Source organism: Myotis yumanensis, unplaced genomic scaffold (genome assembly GCF_028538775.1).
Source record: "Myotis yumanensis isolate MYYU_CA2020_CCGP unplaced genomic scaffold, mMyoYum1.0.hap1 SCAF_6, whole genome shotgun sequence".
NCBI classification, from domain to species: domain Eukaryota; kingdom Metazoa; phylum Chordata; class Mammalia; order Chiroptera; family Vespertilionidae; genus Myotis; species Myotis yumanensis.
The window spans coordinates 3,773,236-3,800,678 of record NW_027223757.1 but is presented as its reverse complement, the minus strand read 5'-3'; the positions used below and the strand labels follow the sequence as shown (position 1 = coordinate 3,800,678).

At 38.8% G+C, this 27,443-nt stretch overlaps 1 protein-coding gene across 3 annotated transcripts; it reads left to right on the top strand.

Annotated features, from left to right (window-relative positions):
* On the top strand, nucleotides 1-27,443 carry WTAP (WT1 associated protein). Of its 3 annotated transcripts, none has more exons than XM_070417391.1 (8): nucleotides 1-56; nucleotides 7,294-7,331; nucleotides 11,646-11,701; nucleotides 14,392-14,450; nucleotides 15,719-15,846; nucleotides 19,808-19,986; nucleotides 24,634-24,788; nucleotides 26,211-27,443. In XM_070417391.1, exons 2-8 carry the CDS (start codon nucleotides 7,302-7,304, stop codon nucleotides 26,792-26,794), a joined length of 1,191 nt encoding a protein of 396 aa, XP_070273492.1. In that variant the 5' UTR covers nucleotides 1-56; nucleotides 7,294-7,301; the 3' UTR covers nucleotides 26,795-27,443. The 3 variants fall into 3 exon arrangements, 2 of the variants coding, with proteins under 2 accessions (XP_070273492.1, XP_070273491.1); XR_011471796.1 differs by lacking the exons at nucleotides 1-56; nucleotides 26,211-27,443 and adding exons at nucleotides 194-342; nucleotides 20,203-21,578 and having other exon boundaries at nucleotides 24,634-24,723; XM_070417390.1 differs by lacking the exon at nucleotides 1-56 and adding an exon at nucleotides 194-342.

The window sequence follows — 27,443 nt, the reverse complement described above, 5'->3', positions numbered from 1 at the left end:
GCGGCGGGCCCGGCGGCGGCCGTGCGGTTACGGCCGTGACGGGAGGCGACCAGTCGGTGAGGGGGCGGGGCGCGTGGCGGGAGTGGGCGGGCGGCGGCTCGCACGGGCCGGGGCCTGGCCGGCAGCGGGCGGGGCGGGGCGGCGGGCGGGGCGGGGCGGGAAGGGGGTGGGGCGGCGGGGCCTCACTTCCTCCCTCAGCGCCATTTTGTGGCGGCGAGACCCGCAAATAAAGGGGAGCGCGGGGGGCTTCGGGAGCGCGATCGGGCGGCCTGGGCGGCGATCCGGCAGCGCGGCCTCGGCCTATGTGACTGGGCGGCGCCGGCGCGGCCTCCGGCTGGAGAGGTAGGTGCGGGCGGGCGGCGGGCGCGGCCGCGAGGGGCTCCGGGTCCCGAGGGCTGAGGCGCGGCCGCGCTCGCCCGGGCAGCGGTGCCGAGAGCCCTGGGGGCGACTGGGCTCGCGGGGCCTGCCGGCCTCCGGTAGCCGCGCCGCCTTCCCGCCCGAGGGGCACTTCCGCCGCCTCGAGGCCATTTTACCTCCTTTCCCGTCCCCGGGGCCCGGGGTGAGGCGGGCGCTCCCGCGGCCGGCCGGCGGGACCGGAGTCCGCCCCCTCGGTGCGCGCCCCGGCGGCGCCCCCTCCCGCCCCCGGCAGGTCCGGCCGGCGGCCCCGGGCGAGTCCGCACGGGCAGGAGCGCGGCGCTCGCGACCGGTGGCGCCGCAGCTGCGTCCCCGGCGGCTTCCATGTTCGCACGGGCGGCGCGTCCCGAGCGCAGGCGGCCCCGCGGCTCCGAGCCGACTCCGCGCGGCGCCCAGGCCTCGCCGCGGGGCCTGGTCGGGCCGCTCGTGGAGTTTCCCCGAGTCCTGTCTTGCCAGCGGGGAGCGCGAGTCCAGGTTCTTGTTTTGGTGACACTTAATTGGGTGTTTGCTCCCAAAGGACCCCGTTAAAAACCCTAAGTAACCGTGTTTATATGGTAAAAAAAGAGTCTCTTCCCCAGGGTGGAGTAATATTCCCTGCGCACCGCACCCTGCGGCCCGGAATGGCACTCGTTCCCCACCCCGAGGGGTGGGTGATGGCATCGCTGGGAGCGGGGAGCCCCGAGGTGCACGTGGACGTGGGAGTGGGAGTAGCTGCCCACGTGTCCGCCGGTACCGGTCCGGGCCCCCGGGACACGGCGGGACGGACACAGCGGGGCTACAGTTGTCGGTGCGGAGAACAGTAACAAGAATGAGCACCTGCCGGCCTCCCCGCTGTGAACCCGCTGTCTTCCGCTCCGTATACTTAGTAGCAGTCTTGGTCATTAATTGTAGGGGATGTTGCTCTTGAAAAAAAGTGTTTTCCTGCCCTTAAAATAGCATGTTGGTAGGTCATGTAGCAAAACATGACCTCGGTAGTTTTAGATTATCTCCCACTTTTTTTTTTTTTTTTTGCCTCTACATACTTTTCTATCACTAGACTTATCAGAGAAAAACTTTTTAATAGGCCCATAATAGTATATTGGTTATGAAAGTGGTGCATCAGGCTAGAGTTATAAATAAATGTTATAAATAAATGTTCTCCCCCAAATACACGTTAAAACTATCTTCTACGTTAGTGTGAGTGTTTTGTTTGAAAGATTTCCCCCCCTTTTGGGGGGCGGGGTATGGCACCTAAAGCATTGAGGTGTGCAGCACTTGGTGAGGCAGTGAAAATTGGTGTCCCCTTTTTGCTGTTTTGGAGACTGTAGCCCAGAGAGTTAAGTGACCTGCTCAGGGTCACAGGGCTAAGAAGGTACAAGAGTCAGGATGGGTGGCCTTCCGATTCCTAACTAGTACCCTTCCTGTTACAGCGCCCAGGCTAGTACCATGTTGTATTATTAATTCGTTGTGTTTAGTTGTGAGTTTCAGCTAGGCACATGCTTTCTTACTGAAGTTGTGTTGGCTGGTGCTTGCCTCTCCGTTTACAGAGACCTGAGTTGCATAACTTAGGATCATAATGCTGAGAGTCAGGGAAGTACTGGGATTTGGGCTGCTAGCCACCCATTCAACTCAAACTGAGCCTCTAATCTAGATCATCATCTGTTATTCAATATTAAGGCATCAAGAGTGGTTGGTGGTTCTGACATTCTAAACTTGAGCTATATTATCTTTTTTAATTATCCACATGAATAACTGAAACCGTTACATAATTTTAAAATCATGTTTAACTAGTTTTCTTAAATGTACTAAAAGGTAACCAAATTGGCCAATTTTGAATTTTACTTATTTTGCTTTTCTGCATTTCCTAGCTATAAGCTGCTTGATCACTATTTAGGATGAGAGAGGGGACAATTGCCCACCTTCATTAGTTACTAACTTTTGTCATTTCATTATCTGGAAAATGGGGACTTACTTTGAAAAGTTAGAATTATTAAATGAATGGCTCATAGCACTGAACATATATTCATTTTTTTCCTTCAAGGTTCAACTCCGAATGATACTTCAGTCATTCCATTTTTCCGATACAAGAATAGATTGATTGTACTAAGAACCTGGAATGTCCATTGTCTTTATGGCTCTGGAATTGACTTTAGATGGTTATTGTGTGCTGTCAGTTGTGCCAAAAAAAATTGTATTGGGAAATAAATTCCTTAGCACATTTGTGCAATGTGAAAGTCAAAACCAGGTTCTATTTTGATTAATTAGTTGGATGTTGATGCTTTTAAATTTTAAACTTGTTTTAATTTGCCTTTTGCCAGACTGCCCATTTAACTATTGTGCAATATCCATGGACTCTCAAGGAAAGATTGACTTGTCATCAGTTAAAGATAAGGGAGGAGTTTCTAAATGCTTATGCTTTGAATTCCCAGCTTACATATCCCATAATATGTGGAATGACCTGTGACTGATAATCGACATGTGAAATGCAAAGATTTATACCAGGCCTGTATTTATCCTTGACTTATATTACAAATTTTGAAATTTATTTTTGTACGTAAAGAAAATACAGCCTGGCCGGTGTGGGACAGTGGTTGAGCATTGATCTATGAACCAGGTGGTCATGGTTCGATTTCCAGGTCAGGGCACATGCCTGGATTGAGGGCTGGATCTCCAGTAGAGGGCATGTAAGAGGCAGCCAATACGTGATTCTCATCATTGATGTTTCTATCTTTTTCTCTCCCTTTATCTCTGATATCAATGAAAATATATTTTTAAAAAAGAAAAAATATAAATATCCTCTAAGCAGTTTGTTTTTAAAATCTACCCAGCATCAAACTTTTTATAAGAGGATGTAAGCCAATGTTAGAAATTAAAATAACTCGCTGTTTATAATTCTAAAAATTAGAGATCACCAAAAATTCTACAGTGAGGCTTAGAAACAAATATTGTTATTGTCAACCTGTTGATTCTCCCTTGGGCTTTTCGAGAAATAGTGATTGAGGGTCTTCGTGGGGTTTTTTTTAATGAGGAGTAAACTAGTAATTAAATGCTTATTTTGTGCCAGTCTCCATGCTAAAGTCTAATGTTTATCTTTAAAAATAGCACAATAATTTTGAGCCTTCGTGGTGGTAATCATTTTTAAATGGGGAAACTGAGGCTCAAGTTACGCTGCCTTTTTTTTTCTTTTTTCCAAAGTTTGTCACTCTGTTCTGGAAAAGTAAGGCTAGTAGAACTTCTCCATCATGTAAATGCCCTTTAAAAAACACTTTAGCATATTTATTGCTAGTTAAGTTTGCAATTAACTTTATTTTAATAGAATAAAAAGCTGAGTAACTATTAAGAAAAGAATGAACAAATAAACCTGGGCAAAGTGTCAGGTTGTAGAAACTTATACTCATTTATAACTGGAATTTAATGTTTAATCTATATTAAATAGCATCCATAATACTTAAGTTTTATAACTAAGATTTTATTTTGAGTGGCTCTGGTGCCCAGTAACTAGGTAACAGGTAGACTCCCTATCCACAGTGGTAAATTTAGCTATTTTCAAACTGTCACTAATAGAGCTCTCTCACAATACCTGTTAATATTAAGTTCCACATATATACTCAGAATTTTACAGGATTGTCATCTTGGTTTATTTGGGGGGAAAACTAGATTTGTTTATTTAGCTCACTTTTTAAAATTTAAATTCTTTATTGTTGAAAGTATTACATATGTCTCACTTTTCCCCCCATTAACCTCTCCCTGGCCGCTCCTACCCCCCAGCACATGCCCTCATCCCCTTACTGTGTCCATTGGTTATGCTTATATGCATGCTAGTATGTAGCTCACCTTTTATGATTTAATAGTAACAAGCAAATTCACTTGTTTAGCATATGTTTGAGTGCCTACCATGTACTGAGGCATCAGCAGTGAATGGAAGTTTTCTCATGGAGCTTATTTCATAACTGGGAGAAACATCCTATATAATAAAAGCCTAATAGGCTAAGTTGTCTGGTCAACTGGTCGGCCTTTCAACCAATCAAAGTGTAATATGCTAATGCCGCTCAACCGCTCGCTATGACATGCACTGACCACCAGGGTGCAGACAGTCAACCAGTTGACCAGTCACTATGATGTGCACTGACCACTAGGGGGAAGATGCTCCAACTGGTAGGTTAGCTTGCTGCTGGGGTCTGGCCAGTTGGGACTGAGTGAGATGGACCAGACATGCCCTGGAGCCCTCCCATGGTCCTTCCTTGGCCCTGATCGTGCAGCAGTGGGGTCCCTTGGCCTGGCCTGCACCCTCTCGCAATCCGGGACCCCTCAGCAGATGTCAGAGAGCCAGTTTTGGCCCAATCCCGCAGGCCAGGCCGAGGGACCCCACTGGTGCATGAATTCGTGCACTGGGCCTCTAGTAAGTATATAAAATACCAGATCGTGCTAAGAGCAATGAAGAAAATAACTCTCAATAAAAGGGCAAGGAATTGGCATGTACTGTTTTGAGTAAGATGAAAAGCCTTTAGAAAGATTTACCTAGAATAGTGACATACATTGGTACACATTTATATATTAGTTAAATATGGCTAAAACTTCAAATGGCTATAGTTGTCTTATAGGTTTGTTTTTTTTGTTCAATAGATTATTGATATTTACCTATTATATTTAGCTCTGGACAAATGGACAATTGCAAGTAAATGCCAAACTTTCTGGGTTCTGAAAGGTAAACAGCCTAGTGAAGTGAATGCACGTTAAAGCTAAAATAGAAATAGTCAAGCCTCTGTGGAGATGAACTTGGAGAGGGTAATATACTCAGGTTTTTCCTAGTGACATCCAATGATAAGCTTATTAAAGAGGGAAGAATTAAGCCAGTAATTTATGATGTGATCAATTTACGATTATTTCTAACATGTCCCAATTCCTTCACAATGTACCTAATCTGAAAGTCAGGGTTTCGACCAGCCGTGGGCAAAATACGGGCCGTTTGAAATGAATAAAACTAAAAAAAAAAAAGACCGCACCCTTTTATATAATGATGTTTACTTTGAATTTATATTAGTTCACACAAACACTCCATCCATGCTTTTGTTCCTGCCCTCCCGGTCCAGTTTAAGAATCCATTGTGGCCCTCGAGTCAAAAAGTTTGCCCACCCCTGGTTTAGACAGTGGTTCTCAACCTTCTGGCCCTTTAAATACAGTTCCTCATGTTGTGACCCAACCATAAAATTATTTTCGTTGCTACTTCATAACTGTAATGTTGCTACTGTTATGAATCGTAATGTAAATATCTGATATGCAGGATGGTCTTAGGTGACCCCTGTGAAAGGGTCGTTCAACCACCAAAGGGGTCACGACCCACAGGTTGAGAACCGCTGGTTTAGAGTATTTGACTTAACAGAGTTGGGATTGTATGTGATATGAAAAATAGAATACCATTCTCAAATATTTACTATGCTGTACATTACCATAACTTCTATTTAGTTAAATTTTTAATAATTTGGAATATGGGCAGGTAAAATAAACTATAGGGAAAGTTTATAAGGGACATTCATTACTGTCCTTTATAATAAAAGACTAATATGCAAATCAACTGAACAGTGGAACTACTGGTTGCTATGATGCGCATTGACCACCAGGGGGCAGATGCTCAACGCAGGAGCTGCCCCTGGTGGTCATTACGCTCCCACAGGGGGAGCACTGCTCAGCCAGAAGCCAGGCTCACAGCTGGTGAGTGGCAGGAGCCTCTTCCACTTCTGTGGCAAGCGGACATCCCCAGAGGGGTCCTGGCCTGTGAGAGGGTGCAGGCTGGGCTGAGGGACATTCATTCTCCTCCCCACCCCTCACCACCACCCAGTGCATGAATGTAATGAACCGGGCCTCTAGTACTATTATAAATGATACCTAGCAATAAGTTTAAATTAGCTTGCCTCCTTGTTAAATTTGAATATTGGGACATAACCAGAAGTATTTTCAGTAAGCATATAAAGCTTATGAGAATAGTTCTTCAATTTATCTTTTGCAACAAGAGTAAGTGAATTTTGTATAAATTTATATAAAACATTTTGAGATACAAATTATTGTGACGTGATTAAATAGTGTAGGAATATTTTTATTAAGGTGTATATATTATATGTAAGCATTGTACAGTAGTGAATTATGGCAATGATAGCTTCTACCTTAACCATAATGCTGTAAAAGAAAAGGCTTAGCAACTGGTCCTACTCTTCTATATCAATTCAGCAAGATGCCTGGGATACTGCCTGAGGTCAATATCTGACTTCAGCACAAAGTTGTCACTTCTGCAAGATTTGTCTTTTATAGGGCAGTTGTAAGAATGCATTGAAAAATTATCTCTCAATCCTTTATGGCAACATCAAAAAGAACAACTTTTTTATAAAAGAATTTTTTAAATAACCTAATAGTTGCAATATAATGTAATAGTAATGCTAATGTAAGATGTTAACTTGAACCCTGACTGGTTTAGCTCAGCGGATAGAGCGTCGGCCTGTGGACTCAAGGATCCCAGGTTCGATTCCGGTCAAGGGCATGTACCTTGGTTGCGGGCACATCCCCAGTAGGGAGTGTGCAGGAGGCAGCTGGTCGATGTTTCTCTCTCATCGATGTTTCTAACTCTCTATCCTTCTCCCTTTCTCTCTGTAAAAAATCAATAAAATACATTTAAAAAAAAAAAAGATGTTAACTTGAGAGACTGGGTATGGCAATTTCAGGAACCCTGTAATATCTTTGCAACTGTTCTGTAAATCTAAAACAAAAGATTTATTTAAATTCAAAGGAACCCTTAATGATTTGGTCATAATTGAGTTCACTAATAAATTGGTTTGAAAAGGCCAGTATTTTTTGTCCTACTTTCAATGGAAAAAAATCAATTGAACCTCATCTCTCTCTCCCTTTTTCTAGGATTCAAGATGACCAACGAGGAACCTCTTCCCAAAAAGGTGTGTTTTTCCAGCAGTTTTTAAGCATTTTATTTATACAAACACACACACACACACACACTATCTCGAGTGTTTGTTTAATGTTCACTCCTTTGCCTATGATAATAATAGCATCATGGGTATATAATGTACTATACATTGTGTCTCATATGCAGTGTATTTTTAGAATATTTTCAAATTTTGGAAAACTCTTGTAATGTTTTTCCCTTGCTCTACTCTTAGCCTTTATTATGTGAACATTATACAAATAATGTCAGAAAAGGAGATATTTTTCCACAGGTTTCTATAAGTTAACTTCTTTTTTCCTAATTTAAATTCCTTTGATTGTAATGTAAATTTATTTTTATATGTTTCAAAAAAAGGTTACAACTCTTTAGTTCTTAGGTTCTACCTTTTCCTCTGGTCTCATTATCCCCCTGTTCTGTATTCCTGTTAGTTCAGAATAGTCAATATTTTATACACACACACACACACACACACACACACGCACACAGTTACAAAGAAGTAATAATAAAATTTCGGACATTTCTCGTAGCAATATTTTTTTCTGATATATCTCCTCAGGCAAGGGAGACAAAAGAAAAAAATAAACAAATGGGACTACATCAAACTAAAAAGATTTTACACAGCAAAGGAAACCATCAGCAAAGTGAGAAAACAACCCACTGAATGGGAAAACTTATTCAACAATACATCTGATAAGGGGTTAATATCCAAAATTTATAAAGAACTTATAAAACTCAACCCCCAAAAAATTTTTTTTTAATGAGCAGAAGTCCTGAATAGACGTGTCCTTAAATAGAACATTCAGATGTTAGTAGACAAATGAAAAGATGCTCAATGTTACTAATCAGAGAGATGCAAATTAAAACCACGAGATATCACTTCACACCTGTCAGAATGGCTATCAATAAATCACAAGCAACAAGTCTTGGCTAGGATGTGGAGAAAAGGGAACTCTCATGCACTGTTGGTGGATATGCAAATTGGTGCAGCTACTGTGAGAAGCAGTATGGAGTTACCTGAAAAATTAAAAATGGAACTGCCTTATGACCCAGAGATTCTACCTCTGGGAATTTATCCGAAGAAACCCGAAACACTAATTTGAAAGACTATATGCACCCCTATGTTCATTGCAGCATTATTTACAATAGCCAAGATTTGGAAGCAGCCCAAGTGTCCGTAGATGAGTGGATAAAAAAGCTGTGGTACATTTACACAGTGGAATACTACTAGGCCTTAAAAAAAGAAGGAAATCTTACCTTTTGTGACAGCATGGATGGACCTGGAGAGCATTATGCTAAGTGAAATAGGCCATTCAGAGAAAGACAAGTATCGGATGATTGCATTCTTGTGGAATCTAATCAACAGAATGAATTAAGCAAAATAAAGACAGACTCAGAGAGGAGGCTGACAGTTGTTGAGGGTGGTATGGGCAGGTGGAATGATTGAGGGGGAAAAAACTCATGGATACAGACAACAGTATAGTGATTGGTGGCGGAGGTGAAGGGTATATGGGGTGATAAATGGTGATGGAAGGAGACTTGACTTGGCATGGTGAACACAGTACAGTGTACAGATGGTGTGTGGCAATGTGCACCTGAAACCCGTATGATTTTGTTAACCAGTGCCCATCATTACATTCAGCTGAAAGGAGGAAAAAAGAAATAGTGGAGATGGGACTTCATATTCTAGTTGTTAGCTTGCCTTGGTACAGAGCACAAAGTCAAATGTGTGCCAAAGCATTAAATCGTACTTTGTTTTATTTAAAAAAGTAACATTTCTAAGAGGAATTTAAAATTCAATTGGGAAAGCAGGATATAAGTGTATGTTATAAGGGAAACTGTAATCTAGCCATAATTTTTTTAAAATATGTTTTTATTGATTTCAAAGAGGAATGGAGAGAGAGAAAGAAACATCAGTGATGTGAGAGACTCATTGATTAGTTGCCTCCTGCATGCCCCCTACTGGGGATTGAGCCTGCACCTTGGCATGTGCCCTGACTGAGAATCGAACCGAGGACCCTTCAGTCCATAGTCTGATGCTCTATCCTCTGAGCCAAACTGGCTAGGACTATAGCCATAATTTTATACTAGAGTAGAAGAGGTACCTCACCTTCCTAATCATTTGGTATAGAAAAAACAATATTCCTCAATTTACGAAGTAATTTCATCTAGCTAGACCAGTGGTTGGCAAACTGCGGTTCACAAGCCACATGCGGCTCTTTGGCCCCTTGAGTGTGGCCACGAAGTTTCAATCACACTGTACGTGCGCACCTGCACATGGCATTTTGTGGAAGAGCCACACTCAAGCCACTGAGGTAGACTATTATGCCCATTTTTTAAAACTTTATCTTGTATCTATATGTATATATAAAAGGCTAGTATTGCAAAGTGTCCCCTTGGGAGTTGAACTGAGAGTTTGATCGCTCATTATGATGTGCACTGACCACCAGGGGGTGGTGCAGAATGAAGGAAGGCCCTGGCCATCCTCCAGAAGGCTCTGATGGGCCCTGATTGCTGGCCAGGCCTAGGGACCCTACCTGTGCATGAATTTTGTGCACTGGGCCTCTAGTTTTGAAATAATTATTGATTCACAAAAAGTTGCAGAGAAATGTGCTGAGATGTTCTATACACTCTTCCTCCAGCCTCCTTCAAGGTTGACATCTTGCATAACATCAAAACCAGGAACTCAATACAGAGCTTATTCAGATTTCACAGGTTATATATGCAGAGAGTGCATATGTGTGTCTATGTAGTTTTATCTCACATAACTTAGTGTTACCAACACTACAACCAGATTAGTTAACTAACTCATCACCTCAAGCTTCCCTTGTGTCATTTCTTGATAGCCATATCCATTCCCTCCTTCTCAATCCCCAACACCTGGCAAACATTAAGCAGTTTTCTATAATTATGCTACTTTACAAATGTATATAAATGAAATCATGCAGTATATGTGTCCTTTTGAGATTTTTTCCCCCCAGTATAATTTTCTTTGAGGCTTATCCAAATTGCTTATGTCTGTTTCTTTTTAGTATCCCATGGTGTGGATGTATTGTAATTTAATTATTCACCTGTTGAAGTATGGGTAGTTTCCAAGTTTTGGCTGTTGCAAATAAAGCTGTACAAGTTTCTGTGTGAAAATACATTTTCATTTCTTTGGGATATGTGCTTAAGAGTTCAAATGCTGGGTTGTCGAGCACATCTATTTTTAGTTTTAAAAGGAACCACCAAACTGTTTTTCAGAGCAGCCATACCATTTTACATTCTCACCAGCAATCTTATTCTGCATCTTTACCTACCATTTGGAGTTGTTACCACAGTCTTTTATTTAGCCATTTTAATAGGTGTGTAATGATAGCTCATTGGGGTTTTAATTTGCATGTCCCTAATAATGATGCGCATCTATATATATAAAAAGTTAATATGCAAAGTGTTCCCTCGGGAATTCAACTGGAGACTAGGAGTTCAATAGCTCATTATGATTTGTGCTGACCACCGGGGGCAGCGAGGAACAAAGGAAGGCCCTGGCTGGCAGCTGGAAGGCCCTGATTGCTGGCCAGGCCTAGGGACCCTACCCATGCATGAATTTTGTGCACTGGGCCTCTCGTTTTAAAGATAAAAGGTTTACTTTTTTAAAACTACTTTACAATAAAATAAGAGTTATGTGTGTGTTTTTTAAGTATAGTATACTAGAGACCTGGTGCACGAATTCGTGCACTGGTGGGGTCCGGCTAGCCCCCCAATTGGGGCCGATCAGAGAGGGCCGGCCAGGTGGAGGGGACACAGGAGGTCGGCTGGCAGCCCTGCCCCCTGGTCAAACTTCCCGTGAAGGGGACAATTTTCATATTAGCCTTTTAATAACCATTTCTAAGTCTCAGGCTTGGAGATGTTTCATGTGTCTCAGTATAGTGCTCCTTTTGGAAGGGCTTTGAATGTCTTAGTGCAGCGGTTCTCAACCTGTGGGTCGCGACCCCTTTGGCGGTTGAATGACCCTTTCACAGGCGTCGCCTAAGACCATCCTGCATATCAGATATTTACATTACGATTCATAACAGTAGCAACATTACCTTTATGAAGTAGCAGGGAAAATAATTTTATGGTTGGGTCACAACATGAGGAACTGTATTTAAAGGGCCAGAAGGTTGAGAACTACTGTCTTAGTGATAAAGGGATTCCTATTAGAAACCAGCGCTTGAGGCATTAGAAGTTATCCTATCTTCATAAAATATGAAAAGTGTAAGCAACAGTGGTATGTACATTTAAAATGTTTAGGAAAAGCACCCAGTTCATATTTCAATTCTATTTATAGGTTCGACTGAGTGAGACAGACTTCAAAGTTATGGCACGAGATGAGTTAATTTTAAGGTAAAATGTTCTTTTATGTTTCAAATTATAAAAATATTTTTATAGAGCATTATATTGTAATTCTATACTATAAAGTTTTTGTCTGTTAGGTATTTTATTTTTAATGTGCATACATCTTCAAATCATTTAATGTACTTTTGAAATGTGTTTTTTATGGCCTGTTTCTTTATTATATAATCATTGAGGAAAGCATAACACTTTAAAGATCTAAAGCACTAGGTTGGGTAACTTCTAGACTAATAGGTAACCTGAATTTTTTTCTTGCAAAAATTAGTTTAATGTAGTTATTCCTTTCCTGTTTAATATGTGAAAAAGTTATAGTCCTAAAGGATATGTTTTCAGTTATGGAAGAAATACATTATTTACTGATGAAGGCAAGTTACTCTTTCTTCTAAGGAACCTTAGTTGGCTCATTTAACTCTTTATATCCTTCATTTTCTCATCTTGGCGTTAAAGGAGTTGGATTAAATTACTTTTAACAGTTATTTCCAGCTCTGATTTTCTGGGGTTATCTTATAATTGTCTTGCAAAAATAGATTGAGAAATGCAGCATTATGGTATTCATTCTTTTAAATGCAAGAAATCAGAAAAAGAATCGCATGTTTTGTGTTTTATAACTTAAATATATTCTTTCTGCATTTTATTACTATGGTTGATAAGTTTTTACGTGACATTTTTAGGTAAAAATAAATGAATATTTTTCAGGGTCATTGAACTTTCTCTAGAAATTTCACAGAATTTTTACTTGAAGGACTAAATAAATTTAATCGGCTAGAGTAGAGAGAAGAGGTGTTTTGTAAGATAGACACAGGTTACTCGTTCTATTGTTTCCTAGAGTCTGATAATTTCCCACTCGTTCTACTTACTTTGTTGTGGACTTCTCTTTATCTTCCTTTGCATAATCTTATGCATAGGACACTTTTTCCATTGCATACCCTTTATTTTCCTCCACATAAATTTTGAATCCTTAGTATTCCAAAACACTCTTGTCCTTCCCTGCTGCGGTAGGCACTTGCTTATGATATACTGCCACTCACCTTTTGTTCTCTTTGTACCTCTGATATGAGACAGTCCTTGCCTTTTATCCTTTCTTAGATAATTCCTCTGGTTAGTATGTGCAGTCTTTTTCTTGATTGTGTGTGTGGGTGGTGAATATTCTTGAGGTCAGATTAACTTCTTTCTTTAGGGAATTCTCATGAGTTTTTCCCTCATTAATTCTCTTGGTGATTTTAAATCAACTGCTACTTATTTAACTAGTCTGTACTTTTTGGCTTCTTGATAAGGATGTTTTTGTTGACTTTTTTATATTTTTCCATTCTTCTAAAACAAATAGTTCTTATATTGCCTCCACAAGAGACCTTTATTGATCCCCAAATATTGAATGCACTTGATTTGTACCCTAGGTTGCCTTGGCTATAAAAATAACATGCTCTTGGCTGAACAGTAGTCTCTATATGGAAGGTAGATTAGCTTGGTATTTTTTGGTCATTGTGATGTAATAGTAAATCTTATAGCTGACCTGTCAAAGTTTTTAAGATTATAAAAAGATTTTCTAAAATTAAATTTTGATTAGCTGCAACTAAAGAGTGGCTTGAAAACATAGCTCTTCAGTAAGCAGGACAGCGACAGTCAGGGCAGTTATGCTTGCATTAGCAGTTGCTTAAACATATGACTGGGGAAAGCTTTGTTGTTTATGTACAATCATTGCAAGAGCAGCTAATATAGCCTATGTTTTGTGGGTAGGGGAATATAATGAGGAAGAAAGGACTTCTTATATTCTGACAGTATATAGCATTTATGCAAGTTGATACAGCTTTACAAATAGACTGGAAAAGTAGTATTTTCTCTCCCCCTTTTTTTTACAAGTAAAAATAAATATTATTTTAGAGAGAGTCACATGGTATTTTCACAAAAGAGCCAAGATAACCTGCAGCCTCTTATAATTAGGCATATTTTATACTAGAGGCCCAGTGCACGAATTCGTGCTCCAGTGGGATCCCTCGGCCTGGCCTGTGGGATCGGGCCGAAACCGGCTCTCTGACATCCCCCGAGGGGTCCCGGATTGCAACAGGGCACAGGCCAGGCCAAGGGACCCCACTGGTGCAGTTGGTGCCTGGGAGGGACACGGGAGGGTACCAGGGCGTTTCTGGCCCATCTTGCTCAGTCCTGCTCAGTCCCAATCAGCGGGTCCCCAGCAGCAAGCTAGCCTACTGGTCAGAGCGTCTGCCCCCTGGTGGTCAGTGCACATCATCGAGTGGTTGAGCATCCTTGGCATATTAGACTTTTATTATATCAGATGCCTTTTGTTTGTGGTGGAAAGCATATATGAATGTCGTAGTAGGTTTTTTTACTCAGCTTCCATTATCCAGGCATTGAACTGAACATAAGTGATACAAAGTCTTATATGGTGTGTGATCTGACCCAGAGATACACACTTGGTAAGTTTTCAGGAGAAAACACTTCTATCTGTGTTTTCTTTTACATAGTTCCATTAAGTTGAGAAGGAATAATGAAGTGACTTATTTATTATTGGTTAAACTAGATTTATAATTATCAAAATGGAAGAGACCTTAAAACATGCAGTGGAATTCTTGGTGTTAAATTTATAAGTTTACAGATGTGACTTTTTTTAGTTTCTTAATAAAACAATTTCAATTTAACAACTAATAACGAATTTATTTTTGTACTAGATGGAAACAGTATGAAGCATATGTGCAAGCTTTGGAGGGCAAGTACACAGATCTGAACTGTAAGTTTGCGTTGTAGCTTCCTAAAGACCATGCAAATATCTCTTTTTAGATTGTAATAGACATTCAGGATAATTGGTTTTGCTAAGCAAATGTAATTTTTATTCAAACATTAAAGAACTATGGGCACTATATTGGGTGCTAGGAAATAGGTGAATGACACATGATCTCTCTTCTTGGGGAGTTCCCAGTCATTGGGGAAGACTGACATGCAATAATATAATAGCATGACTATTTTAGCAGAATTATGTACAAAATTCTGAGAGAATATGGATAGGGAAACTCACAACTACTTTACACTTTCCTAAATCTGTCCCTAACACCTTCCACAGAGGAATTTGAATTAAAGCACAAGTTATTAGTCTAGGTATGCACAAAGAACTAGTAATAAATTTATTTAAATTGTAACTTAATTATTACTTAAATCATAAAAATAAGATATGGCTATATTTTTTACAGATTTTTCAAAATCTGCTAAAAATACCAACAAAGTTTATAATATCAACCTTTTTAGTCTGTCACTTTTCATTGAGAGTAACATTATTTGTGAATATAAAAACCAATATTATGCCCAACCAGTGTGGCTCAGTGGTTGAGTTTCAACCCATGAACCAAGATATCACTGTCTGGGCACATACTCGGGTTTCAGGCTTGATCCCCAGTAGGAGGCTTGTAGGAGGCAGCCAATCAATGCTTCTTTCTCATCATTGATGTTTCTCTCTCTCCTCGCTTCCTCTCTCTCAAAAATCAATAAAAACATATTAAAAATAAATCAAAACCAATATTGTTTTCCAAGCCCAGAAAGCTTAGTACCCTGAAATTTCAGTTATTAAACTATATTATAATCCATAGATGTTATGAACATCATGAAAACTTGATCTAATAATTGTACAGTTATAGACATGCTTATTATATTGAATAGGTTAAAATCAGTCCTAACCAGGACTCTGAATACTGTATAATATAAGCAAATACAAAAGTTTCCTGTGTGAAGTTGAAACAGATGAGACTGTAACAACATAATTCCATCTAATATTAGGTGGCTTTGGACCACGATAGCACCATTATCTCCTAAAAGAGCACTGTGCTTGGGAACAAGCTTCCTTGTTCTAACCGTAGTTAAGAGAGAAACTAAAGACTTAATGAATTTTTTACCCTGGTTTTTATTATCCTGACAAAGACAATCAGAACTTTCATTTCATTAGTTCCATTTGGTTTTGAAATTGTATTTCATAATGTTTTGAAAAAAAAAATTTTTTTTTAATCACAGCTAATGATGTAACTGGCTTAAGGGAGTCGGAAGAAAAACTAAAGCAACAACAACAAGAGTCTGCACGAAGGGAAAACATCCTTGTAATGCGACTAGCAACCAAGGAGCAAGAGATGCAAGAGTGTACTGTAAGTATTTCAAATGCTTTAACTCTCTGAGGAATTGGTTTTTAGTCCACATCACATGTGTTAATTAGTACTTAGCTAATTCTATATACTTAATAATTATAAATTCACATTTTGCTAGGTAGATATTCTTTGAGATATAAATAGCAAAATGTAAATTTTCAATAGATAGACTGTCATCATTGGATTTAAAATAGGTTTGTGCTCTGGCTGGGTAGCTCGTCGATGTTGGTTAGAGCATCGTCCCAATACATGGATTTCATCCCCCGCTCGGCACATACAAGAATCAATCAGTGGCCCAGTTGTAGTGGCTCAGTGGTTGAGCATTGACCTGTGAATCAGGGGGTCACGATTCTTCTATTCCCAGTCAGGACACATGCCCAGGTTACAGGCTCGTTCCCCAGTAGGGGGCATGCAGAAGGCAACCAATCGATGATTATTTTCCATCATTGATGTTTCTCCCTTCCTCTCTGAAATCAATAAAAATATGTATATTTTTAAAAAGAATCAACCATCTGATTAGTTTCTTCTCTTTACCCCTCGATGTGTCAGCAACTTCTGCCACATTTTCTTTTTCATTATTGCAGCTTTCATTTGAATCATGTCTACATAGATCTAAAATGTAGTGACATATTTGATGGTTTAGCTGTGGTTGAATTTAGATTCAATTTTATGCTGTCTTAAACAGTGTTAGCCTTTTTTTAAATTTAGTGTTGGTATATGTAAGTTATACTAAGTAGAGGAAGCTCTGTCACTGTTTCTAATTTTAAAATCTGAACTTTTCTTGAGTTTTATGTAATCTCCGACACATTTATAAAAATCTAATATATAAGGCAATATTCTGGTCACTGGGGACTAATGTTGGGCACAGTCCTATTCCTATTTCTTCTCTCATTCTTTTACTTACTCTGCAGAGAGTGTCTACATTTCCACAAAAGTCTCTTGTCCCTCTTCACTTTTTCTTTTTTTTTTTTTTTTTAAATATATTTTATTGATTTTTTTACAGAGAGGAAGGGAGAGGGATAGAGAGTTAGAAACATCAACAAGAGAGAAACATTGATCAGCTGCCTCCTGCACACTCCCCACTGGGGATGTGCCCGCAACCAAGGTACATGCCCTTGACTGGAATCGAACCTGGGACCCTTGAGTCCGCAGGCCGATGCTCCATCCACTGAGCCAAACCAGTTAGGGCCCTCTTCACTTTTTCAAAACGACTCTTCACCTGTCACTTTGCTTAAGAAAACAGTAGCCTTTGTCATTTTCTCTACCTACTCATCACTTTTTCTCCTTTTGTTTCCATCTTCACTACCACTAATTTTTCCCCCCTTTAAAGTCACTAACTAATGCATTAAATTTCTCTTTTTCTCAGTACTCATGCCTTCACTTTCTGTATTTTCAACTATTAAACCATCCTCACCTTTGGCCATTGGTTTCAAGAAGTCTCATCAGTAGTTTGAATATTATTGTTTTCTTCCTATGTAACACACACTCCTCCAACAAAAATTTTTTTCTCTCTTATGATTTTCATGTCTAATGAAGTGGGCAGTGCATCTCAGTTGCCCAGTCTCAAAATCATTTAATTCTTTGCTTTTTCTGATAGTTAGGATTCTAGATTCTACCATTTACTCATTTAATAATTTTAGTTCTCCCTGTTTGCATGGCATTGTGTTAAGATGCTTACCCATGCAAAGGCTAAATCTTACTTTTCCAGTGCTAACACCTGGATAGATAGCGTAGCTAGAGTAAGAATGGGTAGTTGTGGTAATACCTCATAACACCTGTGTGTTTTGAACCCTCTCTTCTTGAGGCCTCTTGTTATCCTAGTTCAGGTATATCTCACCATTTGCTTTAGACCAGCAGTCACCACCCTTTGGGACCTCACAGACCCCCAGTGGTCCGCAGACCACCGGTTGGCGACTGCTGCTTTAGACAAACAATATGTGCTGCTGGTTCCTTCATGATTCGTCAGCTATCGTATATACACTGGCAGTTTGAACATTCATGCCTGATCAAGCCTTTGTGGGTGCCCCATCACTCTTTTGTCTTTTTCAACCTAGATTTCAAGGTTATCTCAACTAGAGCCTAACCTTCCCAGCCACATTTTTATAGCTCTCCCCTGCACAGGCCTGCTCAACAACTCACAACTGCATTGTTTCCGTTAGAATACAGAGGGAAGTTTTGCAGAAAGGGCAGCAGGCACAAAAACAGGGAAAGGTCAAGGTTAATGTGGCAGATGCAGTTCCCTGTGTAAATCTAAATAGCAACTATGTTGGTGTTGGAGAGGCAGTGTTTTCTTTATTGGTAGTAGTATGTGCTATGTACTATATGACATGCTTTATTCCTATTAAGTTGTCTTAGCAACTGGCCTTACATTGAATAAACAGTTGTATTTTCTTATTTAAAATGAGTTACTTAAGCCCTAGACCAGCTGTGGGAAAATTACGGCCTGCGGGCCGGATCCGGCCTGTTTGAAATGAATAAAACTAAAAAAAAAAGACCGTACCCTTTTATGTAATGATGTTTACTTTGAATTTATGTTAGTTCACACAAACACTCCATCCATGCTTTTGTTCCGGCCCTCCGGTCCAGTTTAAGAACCCATTGTGGCCCTCGAGTCAAAATGTTTGCCCACCCCTGCCCTAGACAGTTTGGCTCAGTGGATAAGAGCTTCGGCCTGCGGACTGAAGGGACCCGGGTTCGATTTCGGTCAAGGGCACATGCCCGGGTTGCAGGTTTGATGCCCAGTAGGGGGTATGCAGGAGGCAGCCAGACAATGATTCTCGCATCATTTATATTTCTCTCTCTCCCCCTCTCCCTTCCTTTCCAAAATTAATACAAATATTTTTTTAAAATGAGTTACTTAAAATAAATCTCCCTGAGTTAAGTAAAAATTAGTTCTCTTTGCTCAATGAAATAGTAATTAAATGTATCCTAAATCTATTCAGTATATTTTTGGCTTTTACTAAATGTATGATAGAGATTAGCTACTTATGAAATGTTAACCTAAATCCTATTTAAGCCTTAGTGTGGAGCAAGATCTTGAACCATATCTTCTTTGGGTGTGAAGCAAGTGATACATTTAAAGCCAATAAACTGTATTTCATATTTTAGAAAGGTATTTTTAAGGTGATAGTAAATAGTACAGCTGAGAGAAATGGAAGGTTTTGTGTGTAAGTAGGGAAGTTCTGGTATGGTGGGGAAAGCCCTAGATCGGAGTCAGAAGGCTTGAGAGCTACAATTCTAGTCCCAGTTCTGGCACTGAACTAACTGTATTCGTGGACACTTGGTTTATTTAATTTCTCAAAAATAAGTTTGGACTAGGTCAGTCACCTTCCAACTTTACAATTCTATGATTCAAATCTACTCTGAAGGGAAAAAAATAAACATAGAATTTCTTTTGGCTTAAGATGCTATTTATAAAGCTATTTATAAGATGCTGTTTATAAAGTAATGCCAGCTCATGTAAATATAAATACTACATATTTTTAAATCTAGAAATGCAAGTGTGTGTTTTAAATTATAACCTTGTACCTGGTATATTTTTAAGGGATTTGTATTGTACTTAAAATAACTTCCATGGGCACAAATTTGAATGTGTAAAGTACTGTAGTGTTATATAATTAATATTTTAAACTTGGCTTTTTCCCAGTGATTGCTAGCATTTTTAATAAATATAACCGATTTTTTGGGTACTGTTTTGGTTGCAAAGTAAGATGTAGCCTCTTTATTTAAAGGTTTCAAATATGGAAATGCAACCAAATGGCCATAATTCCTTAAATATCCTTAATTTAAGGGTAACTTTAAATAGTTGTTTTTAATTTTTACTTTAGAGGATTTTAAGATCAAAGAGGGAGAGTTTTCATAAACAAGTTGGCAAATACAGCAAATGAAAATCGATTTTAGCTCACCTTCTTATGTATGTTTCCTTTGATTTGGCAGTAATTGTTTCTTTTGCTTTGCACAGACTCAAATCCAGTACCTCAAGCAAGTCCAGCAGCCCAGTGTCGCCCAACTGAGATCAACAATGGTGGACCCCGCGATCAACTTGTTTTTCCTAAAAATGAAAGGTGAACTGGAACAGACTAAAGACAAACTGGAACAAGCCCAAAATGAACTGAGTGCCTGGAAGTTTACGCCTGATAGGTAAACAAATCATACTCCCCAGTCAAGACTTCCCTGACAGTCCCACTACGAGAAAGCTGTGGTGGGACAGCCAAGTACTCGTTTCCACACCAAGACTCAGACTTTTTGAGCCAAAAAAGCCACATTCTTATACTATCCAGCGTGTAATGGTTAATGTAACACTGACCAGATGAACCTTTGTTTCAGCTTTTTTCTCTTCCCCTCCCCTTGCTTCAGAGGCCTGATGGCGTCGGACTATTCCGAAGAAGTGGCCACCTCCGAAAAATTCCCCTTCTAGGACATGTAGACACTTGAGAAATGTTTCTGTTTGAAGAAAATAGAGGGAGAAACAGAAGTCTTAAGTCTGTGGCACACTGTGTCTTCAGACAGTTTGGAGGAATGAAAACCTAGGGATTTAAAATAATGAATTGAACATGTAAAATTCCAGTAAAATGTAAAAATGGAATATGCATCGCTCTTAACCTTGAGCATAGTGACTTAGAGACACTGTATATCAGTTTTGCCTATAAGACTGTGGACTTCATGATTGTTGTTGAACTTCTTGATCAAAACTTAAATGAGGTGAATTTTGCATTTCAAGGGTTTATTTGATAAGAAACTACTTAATAGATATCAGTACAAGTAGTTCATATATTTAACCATTTCGTTTGGGGCTCTCTATTACTTGATTGAGCCTTAAATCAATGTGGTTTGAATCAATGGTTTGTTCTTTGAATGGTTGCTAATACTGTAGATAATCTTACTGAGGACTGTACAAACATGAAGGTGTGGTATCAAACTTCAGGTTTAAACTGTGAAGCATTATAAACTCATTTCACGACTAGATTGTATAAGGATATTGGCTGTGATGAGACTCGCTGCGTTATTTTTTAGTAGTGAAATTTATTAAATCCCCATTTCATTCAACAGGCACAAGTTGAAAGAGCATTGTCATTGGTGTTAATGGGGGAATGTGTTCCTTCATTGTATTTTGAGCCTTTTGTATTGCACTTTTGATATTAAATTAAATGTGCCTTTAATAGTTGTTTTTTTTTAAGTTCAAGGAATACTATGATGATTTTGTTGTAATTTTAACATTTTGATTTTGGGGGCTGTGGAGAGCAGATTGATTTTGGGAAAATTGTTGCTGTGCTCTTCAAAGGAAAGGAAAGGCCATGCCTCTGTTTTCCAGCTGGTATCATAAAAGACAAGGAGACTTGACACTTGGTACTTTTTGACGCCTTGTCCCAGGATATTGAAGTAGAAATTCCTGTGGGACAGCTTCACAGGGTGCCTGTCAGAAGATTGGGAAATAATGTCTGGGAACCGTGGGCTGGCCTAAGTGAGACATTTTGTGAATTGAAAAAAAAGGTATAGTGATCATATCCAGCAAATTCATTTGATCATTTAGATAAATGAGGCATTTTCTTCATGCTTCCATCCAGTCCTGGAGGTGAATTTTTTTTCTTCAGATCATTCTATAAGTCACCAATTCGAATTTTCTCTTGGTGATAATGGAGTCTAAGATGAGTGAAGATAAATGTTCCAGATTGTCCCAACGTTTAATTTTAACAAGGGTGACTTAAGTTCTCTCTTAATCATTCAAATCAATTGTAAGTATCATGTATGTTTCTGCTTTAGGGAACTGATTGTGGGGCAGAGGGTGGGTTTAAGAAGTGGTTTGTTGTATGACTTTATAGCAAGAAATCCGCTTCTAAGATTCTCATTTTTAATGGGGGTTGGAGAGTAAGTAACCAAATCTGTTTGAAATTAGCTTATGGTGCCCGCATTAAGGCTTTTGTATATATTTTATGCCTTTTAAGATCATAGTAGAAATGGCCTAAATATTTTTAGTAGGTCAAGAAATAATTTATAAAATGTATTAATAGCATGTACTTAAATGTAGCCAGCATCTTTCTTTGCATTTAGATAACAGTCAGTTTGGGGTTTGTGGGTTTTTTTCTTCTTACTGTTAAATTTTTTTTTAATTGATAAGATAATACATGCTCATGAATAAAGTTGAAAAAGAATGAAGAAAAGTGAAGACGAAAAGTGAGAGTCACTCCTGGATGTGGCCTTGCGCTTTCCCATTCTGTTCTCCAGGATCAGTAACCACTGTTAACACTTCTTGGGTATCATCAAGATAATTGCTGTGCATATAAAGTCATCTCATATATTGGTTTTAAACAAATGTGAATGTGCTACAGATGGTTGGCTGCTTTGGCTTTTGTTTTCCACTTTATCTCTTGGACATTTTACTTTTTTTTTAGTTCATTTAGTTTCATATTTAATGGCTACATAATATTTCCATTGTATTAGTGTATTTTAATCACCTATAAATAGATTTTTAGTCTCTGAAAAAATAGGCTGTAAACCAGGGTATTCTAGATACTACATGTAAATACATCATTAGCTTAAAACAAATAGTATATAATCAATACTATATCTGGAATAATTCAAATAGAATGGGTTGTGATTTTGCTTTCGGTATTTTTTTTTCCTATTCTGTTTTCATTTTGAGAGAGCTTCCCTGAATTACTTTGTCCATGGTAGTTAAGATATTTTATGCATGTGATAATCATATGTTTTACAGTATTTAGAGGATATGTTTCAGTATTTTGGCAGTGCTCAGTTTTCAGTTAACCATTTAGGTAATTGTGTGTACAACTCTCCCAAGTTATCCTGGCTCCTTGATAACAAAGCAATGTACAGTGTCCATTCTTTTGTATAAGTATTTTCTATGAAACCAATTCCTATTATGTTTTCTTTGTGAATTATTTGATTTTAGGAATGGGTTGGGGTTTTTTTGTAGTTAAAAAAAATATATTCTTCCAGAAATAGTTACTTATAATTAAATTTTTATGTTTTTGTGATATAATGAACACAGCACAAATTTTAAATGACATAAAGTTATAGAATGTTTAAAGAAGAACAGTTTTGTTAAGATTTATTTTAGTAATCATTAATTTTAGAAATGATAGGATTATCTTAGAGCAGGCATTTGTTTGTATAATGGTATGACTTCATAAATGAAATGGTATACTTTCATAAATGAAACATTTTTGCATTAGAATTTGTGCTACTTTGTGAGATTAAGTCATCTCACAAATTATTGATTTTAGTTTTTTTCTGATCTTTGTTCAGTTTATATAAAAGATTTTTCAGGTTAGTTGGAAAACACTGATGTTACTTAGCAAGAAAAAGCCATGGGAGCATAGCAATAAAGTGGGAGGAAGGAGCATCAGCATGATTGACAGTGCTGCCTGTTTCTTAATTCCTCATTTGATTTCTAAACTCTTGTTCAGTGGCTGCTCAAGTCTGCTCAGGGGAAATGGGAGCGATCTGTAGCAACAGTAGCCAAAAACAGGAAAGGTAGCTAATAATCTTTTACTACTGCTGACTCGCTGCTTTCACCTGAGGCTTCTTTGAGCCAGTAGTAACCCAAGGTTGTACTTCACCACAGTTTGCTTAAGGATAATAGGTTAGAACAAGTGCTCTCAGTAAAAGAACCTTGCAAGAGTCAAAGAATGAGCATTACTTACAGAGCGCTCCCATTTAACAGTCCCAAGGCTTAGTAACATCAGATGCATTCTTAAATATATTGGGCAAGGGGGGAACCCACTAAAAGAATAAAGAAATACAAATTGTCAGCAAAAAAAGTTTTATAGCCAGTAAGGTCATTCTGAACTTAATGCCATTACAAGGATATCAAACTTCATATCTATGTCTCAAAGGTAATATATATGATTATATATTTAAATCAGATCCCTTGAAAAGTCATTATTTCTATTGTGATTGCTAAAGCAAAGCAGTAAAATTTTATTGAGACAGGACTTTTGATTGCATTTTTTATAATTGCTGTATATATGCATGTAGGCTCTATATGTTGTACTAGCACTAGGTAACTAATTTATGAAAGTATACATTCCTAATTTGGCAAATATTTGCATTATTTATTATCTTATTTTTGTGTCCTAAGGATAATCTTTTATAACATCAATAAAATCTTAACTACGTATCGATAATAATTTTTTTAAACCTTAATGTCATATTGTAAGATAACTCAAAAGCATGTCCTATAAAGAAGTTAAATGAGGGATTGATGAATATGAATAGTCTCAAGCCTCTATTTTTAAAAGCTTTAAAAACAATTACTGAACACACCTCCATTAATGCAATAAACATTCCTATGAGAATTGCCTATTAAGAGGCATCCTTATTAAATGCTGTTCTGGCAAGAATAAATATACTCGCATTTACATTTATAGGTACTGATTTCCATATATTGGTTATTTTAAAGAATTGCACATTTGTGGTGGTGCATTTATTTTTTCAAGGACTTTCCTGTTCCATAAAGCTAAGTACCTTATTGTTTTATTAATATTTTGGCATATCTGAGGTGTGTTAATTCACTGGCAAGTAATAGCAATAAAAAGTGACCATTTCGGTACTTTTGGCTTAGGGTTTATTTTTGCTGCTGTATTGGCAGAATACTGAAATGCAGAAGATGGCTGTGTTCCAGAGAAGAAGATGGTAATCACAGGGAGGCATATGTTGTGACATAGTTAGGTTCTTTACCTGTTACCTGAATCGCGTACTAATTGCAAGCAAAGAAGGTTGTAGACCGTTTTGTCTTCATTTTGTGATGGATGGCTCTTTCCTTTGCAGCCAAACAGGCAAAAAGTTAATGGCGAAGTGTCGAATGCTTATCCAGGAGAATCAAGAGCTTGGAAGGCAGCTGTCCCAGGGACGTATTGCACAACTTGAAGCAGAGTTGGCTTTACAGAAGAAATATAGTGAGGAGCTTAAAAGCAGTCAGGATGGTAAGGGGGTTTTTGAAAAGTTTGGTTAATGTTGCACTGGCTTTAAAAAACTGCCAGGCATGAATATTTCAGATTAGGTTCTCTACATGGTAATCTCTAGCCAATGGTTCTGTAAAATTATGAATGAAACATAACTAGTTAGTTAGCAGACAAAGCCATTTAATTGTAGTGGTTTTCTCCCCACTCTCCTGATTGTACATTTCATAAGTTTTTGTTTTTCAGGGTGGAATTTGGTAAAAGAGAAAGGCTATTACATTACTAAGGCATTACACAGATCTACAAATTTATAATCAGTGCTTTCAAAGGAGAATATTTTTATTTAACCAATTTCTCTAATTGTAAATCTTGTAAGTATTTGGATACTTCCAGTGGTCTAAAAGTATATCATGGATTGTTCCTGTTGAGGTTCTATTTAATGAATAAGAAATCATATTTAAGTTTGCTAAGACAAACCACCATCCTTGTCGGCCACCATCCTTTTTTCGGGCAAGTATATAGCTGTTTCCTCCTCTTTATGAGGAAGATTAATAGTAAGGAAAATATCTAAACTCTGAAAATTAAATTATTAATTACTATATCTGATAGTTAATTGCAAAGATTAGTAGTCAAATATCTTTAAAACTACCTTTTCAAAGTGAGTTCTTAGCTCTTACTCTTCGTAAACACAGTAAATCTGAGATTTTATATAGTAGTGAGGACTTCTTCCCCCAAAAGCTTTTAGATCTTAATGGACATTTGTATTCATAAATTTTCAAGAGTTGTTTTCTCTGTTGGGTTGTTACTTTTTTTTATGTGGAATGGTCCCTTGGTTACAGCCTAGGCCTCTTTGGAGTGTTAGAGTCGAGGACCACATTGTTCCCTAGGGGCTAACCCAGCTGTGGAGCTGAAAATAATCACTTGCTAAGAGGATGAATAAGAGGACCAGGCATGTGGGCCCACTGGTTAAAACCAAGGGTGGGGAACCTTTTTTCTGCCAATGGCTATTTGAGTATTTATAACATCATTTGTGGGCCAAAATTCTCAACTTAAAAATTAGTCTGCTATATTTGGTCAAACAGTTAATTAACTCTCCCCTAATGCCTTGACAGGGTCAGACCAAATGATTTCCTGGGCCTTACATGGCCCGTGGGCCGGATGTTCCCCAATCCTGGAAATAAGCCCGAAGCAGATGTTATGGGCTGTAATCAGTTGTATATGGCTAGATGGGTTGAGTCAATTTAAACTTGGTTGCTTTAATATATTTATTTTAACTATCTACTCCCCCCCCCCCCCACCCACCCCCCAAAAGAAAAAAAAAACAACTCATTCTTGAATGGCTGTTTTAAAATTCCAAGCAAAATTTTAAAAATCAATTTTAGAATTGAAGTATTGTAAAATATGCTATAGAAGATATTAAAGTAGGTTTGACTCTCCTTTGCACAGAACTGAATGACTTCATCATTCAACTTGACGAAGAAGTAGAGGGTATGCAGAGCACCATTCTAGTTCTTCAGCAACAACTGAAGGAGACACGCCAGCAGCTGGCTCAGTACCAACAGCAGCAGGCTCAAGCCCCCGCCCCGGGTACCAGCAGGACTACATCTTCCGAGCCTGTAGGACAGGCAGAGGCCCCAGGTAAAGACTGCAGTCGGCTGGCCAACGGACCAAGCAACGGCAGTTCCTCCCGGCCGAGGACGTCTGGGTCTGGATGTCACAGGGAGGGGGACACCACTGAAGATGGCTTTCCTTCTTCTCCAGGGAATGGTAATAAGGCCTCCAACAGCTCAGAGGAGAGAACTGGCAAAGGAGGTAGTAGTTACGTAAACCAACTCAGTGCGGGGTATGAAAGTGTAGACTCTCCCACGGGCAGTGAAAACTCTCTCACACACCACTTAAATGACACAGACTCCAATCATGACCCTCAAGAGGAGAAAACAGTGAGTGGGAAAGGTAACCGAACTGCGGGTTCCCGCCACGTTCAGAATGGCTTGGACTCAAGTGTAAATGTACAGGGCTCAGTTTTGTAATATTTTTCCAGCAAATTTTTATACAGCGTCATTTAATTTGGGAGAGGATGCTATCAGAAAATTAATGCATACTTTTGTCACAATTTGCCTTTTTTGGTGGGTGTGTTTTTTTTTTTCTTTGCTTCAATACCTCTGCCACTTTGGAAATTGTAACAGTTAATTACTTTGTTGCTAAAAGGACATTTTGTGTAAGGTCAGGTTATTTTTATATGAGTTTAATGTGAAATTGTAAATGGAACTCTTTCCTTAAAGTATAACACAATGATGTCTGTATAAATCTGTGTCTCTCTAGAACCTGTGCTGTGTAGGGCATTCTTACTCATGCTGTTACTATGCTTATGCACCATTCAGACTTGTTAGAGTAGATGTGGGTTTATGACTGCCAAGTTTGCCCAGTACAGTAGTTTTATCACTAAAAGTTGGACTTGTTGATGGAGTCCTATGGTAGTTTCAGTGTTAGATACAGTTTTTTTTCCACCATACATCTGCATTTTCTCTTTAGGTGACTGAATGTTTAAGAAATTTGTGTGCATAGTTACTCAGTTTTTATGAACTGTTGTACCCTGTTCATGCATATTGCTCTGTGACTCCAGTATATCTTCCCTGTACTGACCAAACCTAAATAAAGATTTTTATTGTAACTCCTGCA

Excerpts from the sequence above, each read along its gene's own strand:
- WTAP (XM_070417391.1), top strand. The coding sequence starts at position 7,302 with ATGACCAACGAGGAACCTCTTCCCAAAAAG. Across the intron at positions 11,702-14,391 it reads CGAGATGAGTTAATTTTAAG|ATGGAAACAGTATGAAGCAT; the intron begins GTAAAATGTTCT and ends TTTTTGTACTAG. Across the intron at positions 24,789-26,210 it reads GCTTAAAAGCAGTCAGGATG|AACTGAATGACTTCATCATT; the intron begins GTAAGGGGGTTT and ends TCCTTTGCACAG.